The sequence below is a fragment of the Grus americana genome, chromosome 1 (genome assembly GCF_028858705.1).
Source record: "Grus americana isolate bGruAme1 chromosome 1, bGruAme1.mat, whole genome shotgun sequence".
Classification (NCBI taxonomy): domain Eukaryota; kingdom Metazoa; phylum Chordata; class Aves; order Gruiformes; family Gruidae; genus Grus; species Grus americana.
In genome coordinates this window covers 196,525,531-196,547,159 of record NC_072852.1, presented here as the reverse complement: position 1 = coordinate 196,547,159, position 21,629 = coordinate 196,525,531, and the positions used below count along the sequence as shown (strand labels likewise).

Below are 21,629 nucleotides of genomic sequence, written 5' to 3'. Positions count from 1 at the left end.
AAAAATAAAAAGGGATTTCAAGACTATAATTAACTCTATCTAGAGTAGGTTTCAGCTGGCCTGATTTCAGCTGTCTAAGGGTTATGTACTAGCCTGAACTAACCAATGCCTCAAGGAGTCAGTGGCAAGAGCAAAGCATTTCCAGAGGCTGATGAAGCCACCAGCTTTAGCCATCTGCATAGGGAAAAGATGAACCACACCTTGGTGATTCTTGTCTGGTTCTGTTCATTATAGAGGAAATCTGGAGTATTAAGATAGACCAGGGAAGTAAATTTCAGTGGTTAAAGTTAGGTGACTGCATCTCACCCTTATTTGTTATGATAAATATTAATAATCATAGTAATAGTAATGATATAAGAAATTCCACAACTAAACTCCAAAGATTCTATTTAGTGTTGAGTGAAACTTTTAATTCCCTCTGAACAATTTTTTTCTGCAGAATTTTGTTTTGGTAAGAAAACAGGAAAAATCATATTGTGTTGTGTAGATTCAAAAAGACTTTTTCAGTTTAGTGACACCAAGAATAAGAATAGTCCGGTAGAAATGGACTAGGTCTTAAAGGGCTTGGTTTCAACATCTGAATGGAAACAGATTTTCTTGGTGCCCCCACACAAAACTCATCATCTACCCAGTGACCCACTATTCATCTGTATAGGTGGTGACACTTTCTCGCCACCTCATGGGAATTCTGCGAGGACAAAGCCCACAAATGACTGCAGAGTTCCTGGATAATCTAGTGAGGACACAAGGAATGGGACAGATCTCCCCTAGCTTTAGGTGCCCATAGTGAAGATGCCTACAGAGGATCTAGTCACCACAGGCTCTCTTCATGGTCAGCAGAGCTAAACAAGCACTCAGCTCACCATATGCAGGGATCTGCCTTAGGATGGGATGAAGTGTTGTTTCTCACCACTGACGATAAAGGGAATTTGAGTGACTAACTCAGATGATACAAGCATCTACCCTACACACACACACATGAATCCCACCATGAAGAATTCTTTTTGCTGTTGTCTGCTCCCACCTATTCCAGGAGCAACTCCTGCTGCTTTGATGGTGCTGGCTGGCACAAGAAGCCTGCTGATGTACATAAAGAAATGTGGAACCTGGCAGACCACTCTGCCAGCACATATGTCTGCATGTTGGCAGAACAGCTCAGTTAACCAGGGGTCAGGCAGTGACCCAGGTGACAGGCCATCCACTGAAACCAGTGACACAGATGGCTGTTGGCCCACTGCTGAGGAGGTCTGGACAGAGACCAAAGCTTTAGTTTCCTCCCATTTTCCAGACATGCTTGCTGCACGGTATTTGTTCATTTGGCAGTGGCCAACAGGGTATTCCTGTGCTTCTGCAACAACAGAGAGCAGAAAGGTTTGCAACCCTCTCAGCTGCAAACTCCCTCCTTGGGGATGATCCTGGATATCGCAGTACCATGTACCAGCCCTGCTAAAGCATTTGACATTATATTGCAGAACAAGCCTGTTGAGTACAACATCCAGAGGGCACACCCTACCTGGAGTACAGCTGCCATGTGATTGTCAGCAAGAAATAGTCTCCTGTTGAAGCTATTTCAGGTTGAATGTTGCAGGGATGGACTGTAGGCCTGAGACTATTGTACATGCCCCTCCAAGGGCTGGAAGTAGCACGTACAGATCTCCTGATGACTGATAAGCGAGCAAGCAGCTGTGAAGCTAGGAGCCACTGGGTAAGAGGGATGTATTCAAACTACCCTGAGCAGAGCCAACTGAGAGCATCAGGGATCCAAGCCTGACTGGCAGAACAGGGGATGTGTCCTGGCAGAGAATGACACTGAAAAGGATTCAAGGATTAAGACAGATAAGCAATGCAGTATAAGCTCCCAGGGCAATGCAAAAAAAGCCTGATATGATCCTTAGATATATAAACGAGGGGAAGCTAAATGCATAGGAAGGGATGCCACCAGAACTCTGGGTTAGGGAATCCAGCCCTGGCTGCTGCAGACTCTGACTGAATATCATCCTGCCTGCTAACTTCCCAAGCGCCCTCTTCAAATCAGTGAGGGTCTTTGTCCTTTCTGCTCCAATGAGAAAAGTGGCAGTGAATAGCTGGGAGATGATTTCACTTTGGGAAGAGCGCTGGTGTATGAAGAGCGACTGGCAAATAATCCGTTACACAACGTGGGTGTCAGCATCCTAAGCACCGTGCGATGAGGCTGCAGACGGTTCAGAGAGGATGCACCTGTACAACCACTCCAAGATTTAAACAGCTCGATCTATTTAGCTTAATAAAAGGGCCTTCATGAAGAAAAATCATTATATAATCTGATGGAGAAGGTTAGAATGAGAAGCGAAAGTCAGACAGATGCAAATTAGACATGAGGCACTTGTTTTTAACAATGAGATGATTAATCATTGGAACTAATGATAAAAGGAAAATATGAAAGCTTCCATCTGAGTGTCTTCATATCAAGGTGGATGCCTTATGCTTCACCTAAATTTCATTTACGGTGTTCAGTAGAGGGTCACTCTAGCGTAATGGTGCAATGTAGAGTGCACAGGAAACCTAATTGCCCCTCCTGATCCTACAAAAGTGACTCTTTCATTCTTTCTGGCATTTGAAGTAGTGGAACAAGATTTAAAAAAAAAAAAAAAATTGCCAATCAGGTTCTCACTGCATCTGAAACTTTCCCCTATATCATGTGACAATTTATCACCCTTTTTACCATGAACACAATTTTTATTTCATAGTTCTGCCATTTCACTTGTGGTGGACCTGAAACTTGGTGTACACGTTTTGGAGGCTTCAGAGAATTATTGGTGGGGGGATAACATCACACACTCTTGTTTTCAACACAATCATATTAAACATGGGACATGATGTAAGGCATCATTTTTTCCAGCCCAGCTTTGCAGCGAGATACCTTTCAGCATTTTCACAGCAACTATTCTGCATGTTGGTGATTTCTTAATTCCAAAAGCAGATGCTTGTACCACCTTTCCAAAAGCTCCATGTCCAAGAGACTTTCCTGTAAAGAAAATAAATTGGAGAGAGACATTCTGGTAAGCAAGAAATCTTGTCAGCAAATGGCTTCATAGATAATGAATTGACAGATGTGCTTTACAATGAGTTCCACGTGTATATTTCCAACATATAAATGATTTGAAGGTTTTGTGTGGGTTTTTGTGGGTTTTTTTTAAGAGTAAGCAGACAAACCAGAAGTCAGAGTCATCAGAGGGAGTAAGTGATATGATTGAAAATGATGCTAAATGAATGCAGCTCTTCAGTGGAGGTACACTGGCTCCTGACTCAATTTTTTTTCAGTCTAGCTCTGCCAGAGAAAAATTTGCTCCTCTTTTCCCTGAGCACACTGCACCATGCAGCAGGATGTGACACCACTACTCGTGTCCTCAGCAACACAGGGCCCCTGCCTAAATTCGCACGCACACTAAGATGCAGCTTACTGCAGACTTTGGTCATTTTTACAAATTAAATTCTTCCTTCTCGAACAAGGTGCCTTAAATTATCATCATTCCAGGGAGGTGGCAGCAACTTTGTTTCACAACCCCTGGAGTACATGTGCAGCCCCCGATGCTCTTCCCTAGCAAGCCTTTGTTGGTTGAGATCACGGAGTGATGAGAAGCTGCAAATCTGTGCAAATGAGACTTTTGCGTTTGCAAAATGAGGCCTGGGGGGATTCAGCAGTAGGGGACTTGGAGTGACAAGTTTGCTTATGGTGGGTACGACGCTTCCAGATGTCCAAGGGCAGACATTTGTGCTGTGATATCATCATCATGCTGCCACTGAGCAGACCCCAGGAGAAGCACCCAGAGGTCCTTGAGAGAAATCAGTGGGCATCAATAAAATTCTCCAGTAGTAGAAGCCGAGTGTCCTCTTCCTTCATGTTCAGAACCGGGTAAGACTCCAAGTGTACTGTTACAACTTTTCTAGAGTTCATGACATTTTATGCCAATCGTATGATCTTCACAGCCTCCTTCGTGATTCATTACTGTTTGAAGCAGGGAGCATTGACTACCTCTTTGACACCATGCTCACGTGGACAGGCCTGGCCGCCTCTGCCCTTCTCAAGTGACTGGCAGAGTTTTGATCACAGAGATCTTGTCAGCATATCAGCTGGCAATAAATTTTATTTCCAAGTAACTATTTTCAGATTGTATTTGTGCTTCACCTTCAGCAGAACCCAGGCACCTAAGTGGCTAGCAAGATTATAGCAGCAGGCTTTGCAGTGTAGAGGAGAAGAGCAGAAAATAAAGGCCAACTTTTCATGCAAAAGCAAAGGATAACATGTGCCATGTATTTATTCTTCAGATATACACATGTGACACAGCCCTCTCCATAGGACAATTTATTTTTCTATGATGGGCATCTGGTTGACTAGCTCTCACTTGAATATCTACCTTGTTGATGTCTAAAGCTAAGTGAGAGATGAATACCACTCAGACACTCACAGGCAAAGAGCTGCTGTCAGTTCCAAATTAAATTAAATAGATACTACCTTTTATACGTGTATCACATTTCTAAACTGTAATTCTCAGTATGTCTGTCAGTAGAAGGAAACAGCATATGTTATCAAAGCAATGGAAACATGAAGTGGAATATGCTAAGCCAAAAAAAAAAAAAAACCCAGAAATTTATTTCCCCCCTAGATGTGCAAAAGTGTTGCATTTTTTACAGCAAATAAAAACCATGAAGAACTTAATCTACATGGCTGAAAAGCATCAAGCCTTGGTATGTGAAGGGCTTAAGAGTTTGACACACAAATACAGGTGAATCAGTGTATATCTCTGAAAATCTACAGTGACCTTCTTCTTCAGTTACTGCATATAGCAGAGGCATAAGGGAAGGAACATTAACAATAAGGTCTCAGTTTTCTTGGTAAATTGATGTTCTTAATCCTTAATGTATTGACTGTTCATGGTTTCTACAAGATGAAGTTGCAGTTTGAGGTCCTGTAAAACCCATTGTACCTTTGTTTAATCCATAGCTTTAATCTGTTTCCATCACTGTTAACTCACTTCCCACACTGAGATAACCTACTTAGTCACTTGGAAAACATACCAGTTAGTTCATAAAGCTAGACAAAGCTGCTAACCTTTCATAAAGGAGAATGAGCACTGGAATCAACACTTCCTTCTCTAAACAACAACTGTGATTTAATGGGAAACTGTAATAACACTTGATGTATGAGTCTTTGTTGCTCCGCTATTGTTTGTACTGTGCTAAATGTTAGTGCAGAACACGACTGCTTTAACTTTTTGGCGCATAGATCGAACTCCACAGTTTAGTATGTAGATTGTGTCTATGACTGTAACAGATTGCTTTTGCAAAAGCCCCTTATGTTGACACACAAAGTTATTACAAAATTATTAAACGGAGCAATTAAACAGAGGAATATTAAGATGCCCAACCATCTGAGCAGTGAACTTGTCACAGCCCTCAAGCAGCTATGCTGGCCATGTTTGGGGTATCTCTCATGTATGAAATGTTGCAGCATTTACATCCAGACCAAGGAAGCAAAATGCCCTACTTAAATCTTCTGCACTTGACTTTGGTCATACCCCTCAGTCAAGGAGTTTTGGATCAGGAGGTTTCCATTTCAGTCCCATTTTAGCAGGGTCCTTCAAGCGTGTGAGTTGCTGGGCTGGGGCATCAGCAAAAAGCACTTGCAGAGACCGCTTTCTATGTCTGTGGGAAGGCAACGGCTCAAAGGTGTGTTCGTTTCTCAGGTCCTTTGCCGCAGTTTGACTCATCTGGGTTTTCCCCACATGCGGCTTCATATTTTCCATTACGTTACGTACGACAGCTCTGCACGTGAAGGAGAACGGAAAGCGCTCTGCTGGGCGCCAGCGCTGTGGGCTTGCCGTGCGCAGGAGGGAGCGGGGCTCAGGAAGCCGTCTACCACCAGCGTGTTTGACATTGCGCCGGAGCCATGTGGCAACGTTCCCTCGGGGGGGGTCCTGCACCACAGCGTCAGCAGTGTGTGACCTCCCATAGATTAGGAAGGTCAAGCCCAAGAGTAAGGTGAGAAATGCATGATAGCTCAGCTAACACGCCGGACTGCAGTGTTATCGCTGACCACACTGACAGTGATTTATAGCACCAGCATTTTTCTGCCTAATGAAAAGATGACATTTTGCTCTCAGTCAGGCTAATCGATACTGAATGTTAATTATCCTGACTTCAGTGGTGCCTGTGTGAAATTGCCTGTAACATCTGTAGCTCTTACAGATGAAGGGGGGAGTCCTGTTATATAAGCATTGCATCACAGCCATGGGCTGTACGTACGTGTGTTGGAGGAACACATAGCTAAGGAGATGTGGGCTGAAAGGAGAGACTTATTTGCAAAAGTTACAATAAATTTGTATCCTGGAGGATAAGTAGGTGGAAAGAGAAAAACAGACGTATCTGACGCTGAAAGGAGCTGAATTTCTAAGTAAAAATATTTTTCAAAAAACATAGAAGCACATTTTGTGTTTGTGAGACACTAATCCTCAGAGATTGCCAAGGTTACTCAAAGACTGAGCCAACTGCCATGTAAGCAGGACTTGCACTGAGCTAATCTAGCATACTGCACATACCCAACTTCTCCGAATCTGGTTCTCATTCATTGTCAGCATTCTTTATTTGTTTACACCAGTTCTTCCACTTTTAACTCATTCTCTGGTCATCATTCCTCACCTCCAGACTCCAAACACCAACCCTGTAAGACGTGGATTTTTCCTTGGTGTTTACATTCCATTTCTGCTTGATCCTTTCCGTGGGATTTATCACAAATAAAGCATCACATAAACCAGCGATCACATTGTCTGCACATTGGGCTCTTGGTCCATCATTGTAAGAAAACTATTTGAAGATTGAAGACACTCCAGCACAAGGTTATGTTTCAGCATTCCCAGAATTGTGTATGATAATTATAAATCGCTAACAATATATTTCAGCTGTGCTTATCCACATCTGGTCACCTTGTGACTTCTAGCAGGCGAATTAAGTGTGGTCCTAACTGTGTGCATGTTTTAATCACCCTCTGTCCCTGATCCCCAGAGGACAGAAGGAATCTGTTACAGCTCCTAGCTAAAATGCGGGGATTTTCTAGACCTTGCTGTAGGACAAATCTAATGCATGCCTGAAAGAACAAACAGCACTATAGCAACAGGTTGAGCTGATACTGTAATGTTGACCCTCTTGCTAAAATCTGTGACGGATTCCTCAATTTCAATATCTAGTTCCTACCCTCTTGTCCTCCGTGTCAGCCCCACAGTAGGCTAAGCAAGTAAAGAACGCTCCCAAATGTAGGCGAGCTAGCTGCAGGTTCAAAGTTTCTGTGGATATTCATTTTTTTTTATGCACGGACTTATGTCGCATTCTTGCACTTCATGGTGCACCAACAAGAATGTTTATAAATCTGCAGCACAGAGGGAAAACAGGGAGAGTGTGCTGGAGTGAAGAGGAAAGGGAGAAGCAGGGAGGGGTACAGGGTGGACTGTGAGGACCCATTTCTGCATAGGTTTTTTGCCAGATGAGCTCATAACCAGATTACAAGGGAAGAAAATTACAGTAAATGCCAAAGGTCAGGCTCCTGAGTCCAGAGAGAGAAGCATCCAAGTCACTGGTCTGATCTGGAAGCTTTCAGTTGCACTGTTTTTATGTCATGCTTTAAGTAAATCAGTCTGCAGAAAAGAGAGGGCAGCATTCCTTTCTGTAGTTTAGTTTTCCTACCTGAAGTCAAAATATACATATGGAAAGTCAGCCAGACACAGTCAGCCAGTTCTAAATGCTGTCAGTCAGTCATAGACCAGGACACTCCGTATGGAATAGCTCATACCGAACCTGGCAGTACGTTGTGCTGTGCGTCTAAACCACACCCAGCTCCTCTTTACCTGTACAAGCACATTTCATTCAATCACTGCAAACCCAACATGAAGTGTGCCGGTATTACCTAGTTTAAGCCTTTCCCTCGCAATCTCCCACTTGCTGGCATCATAAGGCAGACGTTCACATTGCTCATCTAAGGGGACTTCGTCAGGATCCATTATGATTGACAGGTAATGGTTGGTCTTCAATTCAGAGGAATAAGGCTAGAAAACAAAGAATATGGCAAAATGTAAAAGAGGATAACAATATCTGCCAACATCTTCCTGTTTGGATCAAGGGTTTCAAGTTAATTCTGTCCACAGGGCTGCTTGTTTCACAGTCCAAGGGATGGTTTGTTTAAGATCCCTTCGGCTTTTTTAAATATTGCAAGACCTTTTCTGTAAAAGAAACTGTCCTCTAGCTTTACTCATCTGCGACATATTGGTTTCTTCAATGAAATCCATGTGGATCTGTATTAACATATGGCCCTCTGCACAGTCAGGAGAAATATTTTCAGCAAATGACTAAACATTGCTGATAAAAATAACTTTCCTTCATGATTGTGGAAAGCAAGAAGTGGCCATATGCAACAGATGGAGTTCAACTGCCAGTGTTTATTTTTCCCATATACCCGGAAAAGATAGGTCATATGTGGTTAGAAGTTGTGCAAGACTTGTTGTCAGGAGACTAGGCATTATACATTTCAGAAAATGTTTACAAATTTCCAGAATTTTTTATTTCTTTGGTAAGATTTCTGACAAATTTACTGAAATTATTTGAGTTTGGAGGAATTAATAAATACCTAGACTCAAATGCATAATTTCAAATTAATTTTCCAGAAGTTCAGTTTCTACTGAACAAATGGATCATCGACTTCACATGAGAAATGTAAGGAAAGATGAACTTAATCTCAAAGTTTTCTGCAGTCCATCCATTTCGAAACATATTTTCCTTCAAAGAGCATGTAGATTGCCACTCTAATAGGAGCACTTATATTTCTATAGAAAATAAGAGTGTTTGCTCTACTTTCCTGGCTAGTAGCTGGAATTTATGGAAAATCTGTTGAACTAAGCCTCTTTGTGTTGCTTTTCCTAAACTTATGGAAACAGCACACACAAACACACAGATATTCACATATTCTTGCAATGTTGCTTTAACTGCCTCCTGTGACTTTCAACTTACCTCCTCTACAGCTTGGAAATATATCCCTAATACATGTGTTTCCAGGCATTTGTTTGAGAAGGATATTACTAGCTCTGTATGCTTTAGTTACAAACATAACTGGATTAAAATGAGAGTAACTAATAGCTCCTGGTTTAGTTGCCTTTCACTATCCCAAATAACCAGAAAGTTAGTCCCAAGAAGGATTGCACTGATGCCTGGGGAAAAGCCAGGTGGCATAAAGCCTGACTCCAAACCGTCCGCTAACCCTGGACAGGACACGGATAAACGGGGTATGGATAGAAACAGAAGTCTGTGTGGTGCTCCAGAAGAGCATTTCTTGATAGAGAGGTGTGCACCAGACTGCTCCTAGCAGTCACTTTAAAAGAGCTTTTAAGTGGACCCATCCCAGAAAAAGCAACAGGAGAGTGGGAAGGTGCAGAGAGCTTCCTATGGTTCTTTATTCAGATGCACTGAATACCAAATCTTTGGCACAATTAGAGATTTGAAATGACATTTTGACTGATGAAGAATTGTTAAATATATCATTTGTCCCTGTATGCATAACAGACAGGCTTTAAGAAAATGTTCTCAGAGAGCACGTAAGTATTTTTTTCTGTTGTGGTAAGACAATTTGTATATGAAATTTAATTTAGAGCTAATTCCAGACATAAATCCTTGAGAGTAAGGGTTTGTAATAGAGACATGAAGACCATAAACATAGGCCAACACTAGCTGAAAAGGCTCACCTGGAAAGGAGCCTTCACATGTCATCTAGTTAAAGTCCCTTGTTCTACAGCAACGATGATTATTTTTATTATGTTTTAACAATCCAACAAGCAAATATCAAGTTTTGGTATCATAATGAATAAAAAAAAGAATCTGCAACCTTTTCCTATGTTTAAAACTTGCATTTTTCCAAGGGTTTGCAGTCATGTTATGAATTACTTCATCATTACTAGTGAGCAGTCAGAACTGGTCCTGCTTGCTTTGCAATTTCTCTTATAGCTGCAAAGTTTCTCCACAGCTTCAGCTGACCTCTACTTTTCTTTCCTCCCAAAACTCCCATGCATTTCTCCTTAACGAAAGTTTGTGGCAGCAGAAAGGCAGGCAGAGTGACTGCTGCCATACCGACCTAGTTTGGACGTCTGGTTCTGCTTTCCCATCGGTCAATAAAAGTTCTCAGCGTAAAACCTAAGATACAGGCAGGCCTTAATGAGGATTGAGATAAAATGATCTGGCGGGCTGCAGTCAAACCTTAGCAATCGCCACAGAGCTCGGCCAGCTGGAACATGCTCAGCCATGGCAGCTGCGAGCTGATCCCCGTGGCACCGCGCAGTGGTACCTCTTGGGCTGTGCCGTGGGAGTGGGGGAGAGGGGGACATGCAGCCATTCTTCATCTCATGTCCTGCAGTTCACCCCATTGCCCCAGTGTCTCCCTTCCTTCAAATCCATCTGCTCCTGCAAGTTGCTCTGAGATCTTTCTGCCCTACTGAGGAATCGTATTTTCTGCTTATGAGAGCTGCAGTAGTTTAACCTGCATACACCACGCAATGCAGACATGGTGCTGTCAGCAAAAAGGGGCTTTAAACCATCACGGTCAGCCTTGGACAAGCAGGAGGGTCAGCTGCATGGGCCGTTAACATTATCATGCTGATACAGGATCATCTGCTCTAGAGGCTGCACCACTAAAATGACTTCAGTAAAATATCACTTTGCAAGTGAGGTAATTATACCAGACACTGTGTGCAAACCAGACCTCAGCCGGCTCTGTGAAGATCTGTCATTCCCACTCACTCAGATCTTCAAAGACATTAAGATGCCAAACTCCCACAGCTTTTAAGGGAATGGGGATGCCTTTGGTGGGAGTCAGGCACCCAAATGCTTGCGAGTCTCAGAGCCTTGCCCCCACCTAGGTTTTGGTTCTGGGCTTACTCATACTCAGGCTTGTGAGTCACGGTTCCCTGGGCATCCATCAGCAGCCTGGTGATTGCACAGGGAACATAGGTGAGCAATGAGTGAGTCAGATTATTTTTTTTGGTAGTCTCAGCAATCCCAGTGGTCTGGGAAGGATTTTCAAACATGAGCAAAGGACTGGTAAAGAGAGGGAAGTGCCACCGGGAGCCCCCTGTCCATTCTTACCCTCTTCAGCTTGCGTATGAAAAGGGTCAACAGAAGCCAAAAGAGCGTCGCAGCCACGCAGGTACAGGTCAGGGTTATTAGCTCCAGGTTTGACCTCTCCAATGTGCCTGGGAAAATCAAGCAGCAAACATTTTAGAAAATGACCTACAAAGCAAGGGCATTTTATGTTTCTTTGCCATTAAAATAGAATACCAGGAAGGACCAGGTTCTTTTCAATGGGGTATTAATCTCTGTTTGGACTGGCTTGCAGAGCCTGGAAAAAAAATGGTCTCCCCAGCAAAACTGTTGTATTGAACACAGCAAAATTGCATTCAATCCATCCGTAAGTTTTTCAGCAAAAAAATCAGCTCTTCTTTGAGGTGCAGGAGGTGAAGTAAACCAGGCTGAGGATGGCTAGTCAGAAAATAATTTCCTTTTGAGGTGGAAATTCAGCTGCAGGGTTTTTTTAGCCAAACTTTCTGTGTGAGAATGTGTGTGGGCCTGCTCGTGCAGTTTCACCCCCCGCTCCCACAACAGTGAAACCCATCTGGCCGAGCCCACATCCGAGAGAGGAACAGAGGTCTCAGAAGCGTTCAGTCCTCAGCAGCCTCGGGAGAGGATGGGGCTGTGCGGAGGGGACAGCTCTGCTGGCCCTTCCCCGGGGGCAGTGCCGTGGTGTGAGAGCTGCTGACAACATGCAGGAGAAGCTTCAGGAAGGGCTTGTGCTGGTGTAGACACTGGTGAATCCAGGTGTAATCCCGGGTATGCTGCAGCGCTGCTCCTTGGGTTTTGCTGTCCAGGATGTTTGATGCCTTTCCTCGGGCTCTGACGTAGCTCGGCGAGCTCTTCTGTGCTGATGGCTGAGCCCTGCAGCCCACACATCTGTCCCAGCCATGCTGGAAACCCACCAGCCCTCACCAAAAACCTCACTGGGGGAGAGCTGGGGACTCCCATACAGGCTTGCAGTGCAGCCAGCAGGATCCCATGAGCTCTCATTCCCATGGCCTGATGGATCCGGTCTGGTGTCTATGAGCTCAGCTCATGCGAAGCATGGCATGCGTGTCTTGAGCCCCAGTCCCCGTGGGCAGAAACCTGGGGCACAGCACCCAGTGCTCCCTCCAACGTGCTGGTGCCCCCGGCAAGCTCTGTGCCCTCAGGTCTCCTGCTGGTCACAGCAGCAGCATGCGGCCAGGCTCCCCGAGGGGACACGGACTATCTCCATCCCCAGCAGCACCTCGCAGAACCCAGCTAGCAGGGAGCTGGGAGAGCTCTCCAAACCAGGGAACAGATTAAGCACAGAAAAGGAAAAACAACAACAACGACTGAAAATGGAGCAGCAAGAAAACATGAACATTAGAAATCTGGAGAGTATTAGAGCCCACTGACAGATCTTTAAAAAAAAAAGCCAAAATAAAATTCACTTCAGACTGCTACTTGGGGACTTGTAAAATGGTTTCAGAGCAGTCTGTTTTGCAAATCCTGTGATCGTGTCAAAATACCACACTTCCCACAATATGTTTTCCATCTGATTGGTAGCAAATGCAAAAAAAAAAAAAACCCAAAAAACAAACCCTCATGCTCTGCCTCTTATTCTGATACAGCCTCCAGAGAGAGAAAATGAGAGGACAAGGAAGAGTAATTCTGAACATGATTTCACAGTAGTTTTTCCAACTGCACTTGCAGCAGTTTCAGACCCCGGGCAGCTCGATGTTACTCCTGACACATGAAAAAGGGATGATTGATGGGCTGGTGGGCTTACCGAGTAGTCCAGAGGGATGTGCTGCCTGGTTTTAGGCAAGGCTACAGAGCTTTGTTCAGAGGTTGAATTGCTTCCTGTAGCTGTAGCTTAACTAGCATAATATCTTCCCTCGCTAAAGGTGATAATCAGATTTGTGTTCGTGCCCTGTATGTAAGATTCATCTGGCATGTCCATTCTGGAGCTTTGAGAATACAGCTCATTGAAGAAAAATACGACTGCAACTACAAATGGAGATATAAAGTATCTGTTTCTCTAAAATACCAAGAGTGTTAATTTTTCACAAGTACTTTTTTAAAGACTTGATTTAGATATGAGGCATAGTAATGGCATAACTGATACAGCATAATGCAGCTTGCCTATCCCCTGGCATCAGGCTTTCCTTTTACATATGGATACTCTCCTCTTGCTTCTGAGCAGCACCCGTGCAGATGGCAAGTAATAGTTTCTGACATTTATTCAGCAAAACCTGGAGGGGCTGAAGGTTTATTAATTGCTGCTGCTCCATATGGCAGGACTCAGGAAACCTGTGAGGCATGGTACGGCCAGTCCTGGGCTGGAAGGCAGCAACTCCTGACCGCTACCGTATGCTGCCCAGGAGTTAGCAAAGGGACGCGAAGGTGCTGTCTTTGAAATGTCCGAGAGAATTTAGGCAACCAGAAAGCATTTTTCCAGGCTGGGGTTGGGCTGGGTTATCAAATGCCAGATTTCTAGTCTTGCTAAAAGCCTTGCAGAGCTGGCTGAGTGCCTCTCAGCTGGGTAGGAAAAGGTTTGATTTGAGGCAGAATAGGCAGGGACACACAGAAGAGGGTTTAGGATTAGCAGAGTTTGGAGAAGCTGTAAGCAGGACTAAATCCCTCTCCCTGCCCAGTCGCCCACGATTTCTGGCTCCCCCTTACACTCCTGGATCTTCACCCACCAGCCACCTCAGTAGACACAGGCTTTCCCCCGTGTGCAGCTCTGCCCCATCCTCCTGACTTGCTGCAGCAAGTGGCAGCACCTTTCCTGCCCCAGAGCCCCTCCGAAAGCCCCTCCACGCTGTCCCGTGTCTCTGCAGTGCTGCAGAGGCATGAGGAGGGGGTGAGTGAAGAAGTGCCACTGGCAGCAGCTTCTCTCTCTCAGCAGCGACAGGAGCCACCAGGACTGTGCAGACATACGGGGACAAGAGCCTGGACTAATGCACTGACCCCTCCAGGCACGAGCTCAAGCCTTGGCCTTGCAGGGGCTCTGTTATTAGGATTTCAACTCTAAACATCAAGGTGCAGCTCTGTGTCAGGTGTCAATCAGGGAAAAAGCAATGCCTGGGGCACCAACACCGCTCTGCTGCAGCCACAGCATTCCTCACTCCTACATCAATGTGATCTACCCTGCTTAATCCATGTGATCCCATGATAATGGCTGTGCAGCACTGGGATGGGTGCTCAGAGATGCTGAAGAATTTCCATCCCTGGAGGTTTTCATGACCAGGCAAGACAAAGCCATCACTGACTGGAGGTAGTGTTGGTCATGACCTTGTTTGAGATGAGGTTGAACTAGAGACCTCCAGGACTCCCTTCCAATCCCCTTTGGTGGTCCTCTGAGGTAACAGGAGTCTAAGTGTCCCCTGATGTTCACCTTTTCTCTTCCAGTCTGAAGAGTCTTCCAGGCTGAACCTCATTCAGTAGCCAAGGGAATTCCAGGTACACTTCATGGAAACATTCCTGATGACTTCAGAATCAGAGTGACCCAAGAGTCACAACAACTTTTGAGATACAAAGTCAGAAAGGTAGATAGATAGAAAAACAGATAGTTATTTAAAACCCAAACAACATTTTCATAGTGTGTTGGAATAGTTCAGTAAATGCTTAATTAATACCATGCTTTCCTTTTCATCAGCAGTGATAACATTAAGTTCATAGAATCACAGAATGGTTTGGGTTGGAAGGGACCTTAAAGATCATCTAATTCCAACCCCCCTGCCATGGGCAGGGACACCCTCCACTAAACCAGGTTGCCCAAAGCCTCATCCAACCTGGCCTTGAACACTTCCAGGGAGGGGGCATCCACAACCTCTCTGGGCAACCTCTTCCAGTACCTCACCACTCTAACAGGAAAGAATTTCTTCCTTATATCTAATCTAAATCTACCTTCCTTCAGTTTAAGGCCATTAGTCCTTGTCCTATCACTCCATGCCCTTGCAAACAGTCCCTTGCCATCTTTCCTGTAGGCCCCTTCAGGTACTGGAAGGCTGCAATTAGATCTCCCCGGAGCCTTCTCTTCTCCAGGCTGAACAACCCCAGCTCTCTCAGCCTGTCCTCATAGGAGAGGTGCTCCAGCCCTCCAGTCAGCTTCGTGGCCCTCCTCTGGACTCTCTCCAACAGCTCCATGTCTCTCCTGTACTGGGGCGCCCAGAGCTGGACGCAGTACTCCAGGTGGGGTCTCACAAGAGTGGAGTAGAGGGGCAAGATCACCTCCCTTGACTTGCTGGTCAGACTTCTTGTGATGCAGCCCAGGACACGGTTGGCTTTCTGGGCTGCAAGCGCACACTGCCGGGTGTCCTGGTGTCGGCTAGGATAGGGTTAATTTTCACCAGAAGCCAGGTGAGGTGACCCAAACTAGCCAAAGGGGTATTCCATACCATATGATGTCATGCTCAGCATAAAAGGGGGCTAGTCAGAGAGGGGCAGCACGGTTCTGGGATGATCCAACTACAAGGTCGTTGGGTAAGAAACTGCGTTGTGTATCACTCGTTTTGTATATTCTAAGTACTGTTGTTATTTTCCTCTTTGCTGTCCCAGTAAACTGTCCTTATCCCAACTCATGAGTTTTAGCTTTGTCTTCCCATTCCCGTCCTCATCCCACGAGGAGGGGGAAGAGGCGTGAGCGGCCGTGTGGTGCTTAGCTGCTGGCTAGGGCTAAACCACGACACCAGGTCACGTTGAGTTATCAAGCATCAGCTTTAGACAGTGCGTGTTGCTGTATTCATTTGCTTGTTATACATCCAAACTTCAGTGAACATGGGCTGTAAAAGATGCTCCTTCCTTTCTCAACACACCCCCTTCACACAGTGCAGCACCTCTGCAACTAGCTGTATCGCTGGCTCCTGCTGAGAGGGGGTGCGAAGGTCCCCATGAGGAGAAGCAGGTTAAGGCTTTTATGGCAAGTGGCCCACTTTGCAAGCAGGACAGACACTGTGCAGCTTGGTGTCCCCCCTAAAGGAGAGCTGCCCAAGACAGCCCATGTTCCCCCTTCATGTCCAGCAGCTTGTGTCCCCAGGTTTTTACGGACACACTCCCCTCCACCTACTGGGTGCTCTGGCAGCCATTTGCTGTTCCTGCTCAGTCCTTGCAGATTCGCTGCCTCTTCAGTTCTTCAGCCAAAAGCAAGTGGACAGCTTGCTCTGACATGTCCACAAACGCGTCCCCTCTCCTCCTCAGACAGCCCAGCAAGCACAGCTTCCAAACCAAACATGGGCTGCAATTGTTTAAAGACAGCCCTTGGATTCCACCATCCATTCATCCATCTCGGATACAAAAATAACACATTGTTTTATCTGTGAGTATAAGAACGTTTTTTTCAGAGGAAATAAAGAGAGCAGACAGTTTCCTTCCTGACTCATTCACAAACTACTCTTCCAATCTGCTAAACATGGCCATCGGCACGAGGCATTGCTCTGCTCCCTTTGATCTGCAGCCTCATGCTCCAGGAGCTTTCGGGACAGAGGGAAGGCTCCGGTGCTCACAGCGGCAGTCGCAGGGTCTGTATCTTCAGAAAGACAAGCAAGTGGTGAAGCCTGGAGAGAGCCCCATGTTTAAGCCCTGATCTCATCCCTCCAGGCTCAGGGATGGGGTGAGAGGCTGCCGTTCCCTGGGAGAGGGACAGACACTCCAGATCAGCACAGGAATGAGTGATAAAACCTACAGTGACGTCCCTTCATGTAGTAGGAAGAGAAAGGGTGGAAAGATATTTTCCTTCATCATAGTAGATAAGACAAACTCTCTCTCTTTTTCTTCTCCAGTCTCAAAGCTATAAATTTTAATATGGTAGTCTTCATCTGTTTATTTAAGAGCTCCCATAGGAATCACACAAGAACATTGCTGGTGGTCCCTCAGGACATGTAGCCAGGGAAGAAGACTTCCTGGCTGCTCTCTCTTCTCTCCTTTGGATCACAGACTAGGAGATATGACTTCCTAGAAGCCATTTGACAGAATGCTTGTGGTTGTAATAAATAGCCAAGCTACAATGATGTTAAAAATCAATATGATAATGGATTACATTGTCCAGGACTATCAATTAGTAGGATGCATTGGACAGGAAGCACTTAGGCACAAGTTATTGTTTTAGCTAGTACAGAAGCCGTTAAAACCTTAGCATTATTCATAAGGAGATAGGTGTTTTTAACTCCTTGATTACACTAGTTAGGCCAGCCCACATATACATATGCTTATCCCTGACCTTTTAAAGCAAAAACATCATTGTATCATCAATGATCACCATTAACTGAGACTGCTAACACACTCATGGCAGAAAATCAATACTGATTTACTAGCTGTAACTGTCTTCTGCTGTAGGACAGTATCCAAATACTTAGTAGTATTCAGATAAATTTAGCAATTATATGAGAACATTCACAAAGATATAATCCCTGCCTGAGGGACCTGGTGGTAGTCAAATTGTCTTCTATAAAGAGAAACTAAATGCATTTAGGACTATTTACTTAACACATGAGATCAATAAGATAGGTTATGTCAAATTCAATTTATACATGACACTGACTTATACGGAGAATGTCAACCCACTTCTCTTATACCATAATATATGAAGCAAAAGGGTATTCATTGAAACTGAAAAGTCACTGAATAAACTTTATTTTTATGCGATGTAAAGTTACTTCATAGAAGTCACTGCCACTTGGCAGTGAGGCCTGAGTCAAGCTTGGCAGAAGGCAGAACAATGCTGGACATTTGTATGAATAGCTAAATAACTCAAGTAATGGTTACAGAAATAACTAGATTATGCTTACTTCTTACAACAAGTATCTTTGAAAAATGCATGTGTAGCTATCACTAAGCTAAAATCTTCTAGTCTGATTTGGCAGTTCACTTTACATTGAAAATAAACAAATGAAAATATCCCAGGCCTCTAATTTCTATGGAATAACCTGAAATGGGAAAATGAGTGGGTAGGAGAGTGTTCCTTATTCTGTTTTTCGTTTGTTTTGACGATACTAAATTTACATTTGTCTTCTACCCTGACCTGATCTTTGTTGGGTTGAAGCAATTCTTCTTTTTAGGTCAGTGTAAACATTCTCTGAGTTAGCATTTCCTGCTGGGCTTCCTTTCCAACCTGGTACGCTTCCCTTGCTAGGACTTCCTTCAAACTGCTGCCTTCAGAGATCACCGCATGAGCCCCAAGTCATACCCCCACCCTTCCAGCCCGAGTAGCAACATCACCCTGGCAAGCTTGCTCTTCCCTCTTAATGTCATGCTTTACCTTGTACCGTGACATATGCTGCAGTCTCCACAGACCCTTTTAAGTTGGTGGCTATACACTGGTAAAGTCCTTCATCCTCCTCTTTTACTCTTTCAATAAACAGCATTCGGCTTCCGGGCCCTAAAATTATTCCTGTGAAATGAAATATTTTGCAATGAGAGCGAGCCAGGATATAAACAAAAACAGGCCCTTGTGTAATAATATCTGCTTCAAGTTCTTCTCAAAAGAAATGAGCCACAGACTGCACAGCACAATGTTATCTGCAGGAAAGCCAAATATACTTGGATGTCTTGGGAATCTTTTGGAAATCAGTGTTTACAAAGCACTTGTGTGAGTGAAAAAGCTCAGCCTAAGGGAATTATCTTGGGAGCACTTGGTATCATGTATATTGATTAGCACTGTGCCTAGACTTTCATCCAAGTGAGTTCTTCAGCATGTCTCCAACTTTAGGAAAATGGGTGATATGATTACTTACTGGAGCAGGTCTGCACCAGAAGCAGCTCAAGCTTAAAGCACTTCCAAGACCCAGCTCTACGTGTCCACGCTGGCCTTATGGGGAGCAGATTCACTCCAAATCTCACTTGCCCATGCAGCATGGGATGATAGGCTGCTTTGCAGAAGAACACCAGCTAGTGCAAAGAGAGATCCCTTGCAGTGCACCCTAAAACATAGGAGCTACCTGAAGTTTGCAACATCTTGTTTGTTCCAGCTAGGTCAACCCCGAAGCCAGTCTGGACAATAGTCCAGCAAGCGAGGAAGAGTCAGGGAGCAAATTCAGCCTCAGGACTGCCTTTAAGGCACCACATAGCCAGGAAATGTGCAGTCAAGCACATACTTGTGTGTTTGGCTCCATCAGAACTACTGTCCTATCAAAATGTATTTCAGGCATCTAACTAAAGTGCTTTGACCTACCCTCTAGAGACATCTTCCTGGCTCCTAACCTTATGTGTTGCATTGCACCCAAGTTAGACAAATAACATTCTTTTAGAAGACAGTGTTAATAACACACGTTACAACCATGTGGTCACTGTAAAGCTTCATGGAATATGACTCTAGATGAAGTCTAGTGCCTGTGCTGCAAGTCTGCACAGGTTTATAACTCACTTGGAGAAATCTTCAGAATTTTTCCCAGTTGCTTGTATTCATGCTATAGTAATTTCCAATAATGCAGGACATAACACAAACTTTCCAAAATGGTGTTATTGAAGAATACGTTTAGGATTCAAGTTCCTGCAGACCAAACCTCCTTGAACATGTTTGCTGAGCCTGTAACACTAGCTCATTGTGTGCTTCTGATCCAAATGTGGATGAATTCCCATGAGAAAGGTTTTGCCTTTCCCCTCATTATTCATCTCCACCTGAAATCTCCAAGGAACACTTCCATGACTGTAGTGCCATCAGAGCTGGACATGTAGTCTTAGTTGATCTTTGAGGCAACATTCTGGACACAGCAGTAAATATGTCCCGAAGTTTTTCTGTAGCTGCGGCATGGGAAGCTGTTCCTTTCTGCTGCATGACACCTGGATCCCTTGTCTACCGGCAGATGCATTTCGGTTTTGGAGACCCCAGATATGGAATTAGTCTGGCAGCTAGGCTGTGAACCTAGAACAGACTTTGCATGCCTGACCACAGACGACTCCTGGTACTCCTATGCTTGGTTTCCTCCTGCCTAGCTATACACTGGCCAAGACACCTGATCCTTAGGCTCCCTCTATAGTAAATGGAGAGAAATATTTTTTTCTGGAGATGACTCTTTTAAGATGCAAATTGAGAGCTATATTTTCCCCACTGACTCCATAGAGGCCTGTTGTGCCTCCACCTCCAGCCTGGCCAAGGTTTTGGAGTGAGACATAATAACCCGGAGCACCCGTGCTGCTGCCTGCCTGTGACACCCAGGCAAACCTCCTCCCTTACGTCTCGTACCGATGCCAATGACTCTGCAAATGGCTAAGGCAGACGGGTAAATGAAAAGGCTGTGAAAGGTAAGCAAGTACACAGAGCTCTCACCTGATTCTTGCTGTATTTTCTCATGGTTTTTAAACCAGGATATCTGGGGCTCAGGGATGCCATGAACCTGGCACTCCAACATGGCAGAGTTACTGGTGTTCACTGTCTGATCCGTAAGGTGCCGCAGCAGGGCTGGTGCCTCTTGAGCTACAAGACAAAACAACACCTCCGTTTTACCTTCTTGTAACTGTGGGGGTTTAATTATCTTCCCTACCAGCATTTTACTGATGCTAGAGATTGCTATGGCTATTGCACCAAGTTCATTGTTCACAGATTTTATTTATCGTTCCAGTTTGCTTAAGAGTGTTTGGTGTGCATAGAGTACTCCAGTTACTCAGCGATAGCAGGTTATGATGACCAATGAAGACCCAATGATGACATTGTTTAAAAGGTTTCCTCAGTTCCATTACCAGCCACATTTGTTTATCAAAAATAATGAGTTTCTATGAAAGCTCAGAGTTTTGTATCATCAGGAGAAGCAGAGTGTGACACCAAAGTTTTTAACAATTAGTGGGACATCCTCGTAGCAGAGTATCTCTGCGTCACTGAAAGCAGTATGCAGCTCTGTACATCACGATACCCACGAATGTGACTTTTATCATTTACTTACTTTAAAGAGTACAGTTACAAATCATATTTGGTAAACTCACATCATCTAAACCCAGAAACCATAAGCACAAAAGCATTGTGTTACATGTTCCAAAGTCTTCATAAATTCTTCGACTTTTGCGTTTCACATATTTGGCTGAACACAAGGCCCAGCCAAACCACACCACAGCCCGCCTGCCAAAACTACATTGGTGACAAATGTGCCCGTGTCCTCCAGCAGCCCACGGACGCTGGAAACCCTGATGGCAGGGACCGAAGCTGAGCCCTAGCAGGCCACACAGCATAGCAACACCGCTCCTGTTTTACTTTTATCTACTGAAATTCATGTGAATGCAATGTCACAAAACACATTTCCGTGACAGTTGGTGACAATAAGTATCGGAAGAGCATTTCATCTGTTCTGCTTCTGCTCAAGGGCTTCCCATCCGAGCAGAAAGGCATTTTAAAAACACTCTATAAACAGCATGTTAAAGTCACCCCTGAAAGATGCAAAACAACAAATCTTTCTCATCCTCATTACAACCTTTTGCCACTCCTTCCCCCATTTTGTACAGCTGAAGGCTGTTCTACATGAGATCAAGATATTTGCAATGTTTACACGCATTATACGACAACATCTTTCTGTCACATTTGCAACTCTCACATCATCCTTTTT

General features: G+C 44.5%; 1 protein-coding gene across 1 annotated transcript in view; it reads right to left on the bottom strand.

The window, feature by feature from the left end:
• The window catches only part of FLT1 (fms related receptor tyrosine kinase 1), a 115,610-nt gene that overhangs the window by 18,654 nt on the left and 75,327 nt on the right, over positions 1-21,629 (bottom strand). The window contains exons 14-18 of the mRNA XM_054812701.1: positions 20,366-20,512; positions 18,359-18,490; positions 11,152-11,258; positions 7,934-8,072; positions 2,900-3,004 (exon numbers count right to left, since the gene is read on the bottom strand). Coding sequence (XP_054668676.1) covers positions 2,900-3,004; positions 7,934-8,072; positions 11,152-11,258; positions 18,359-18,490; positions 20,366-20,512 — 630 coding nt within the window. The remainder of the gene's footprint in view (positions 1-2,899; positions 3,005-7,933; positions 8,073-11,151; positions 11,259-18,358; positions 18,491-20,365; positions 20,513-21,629) is intronic.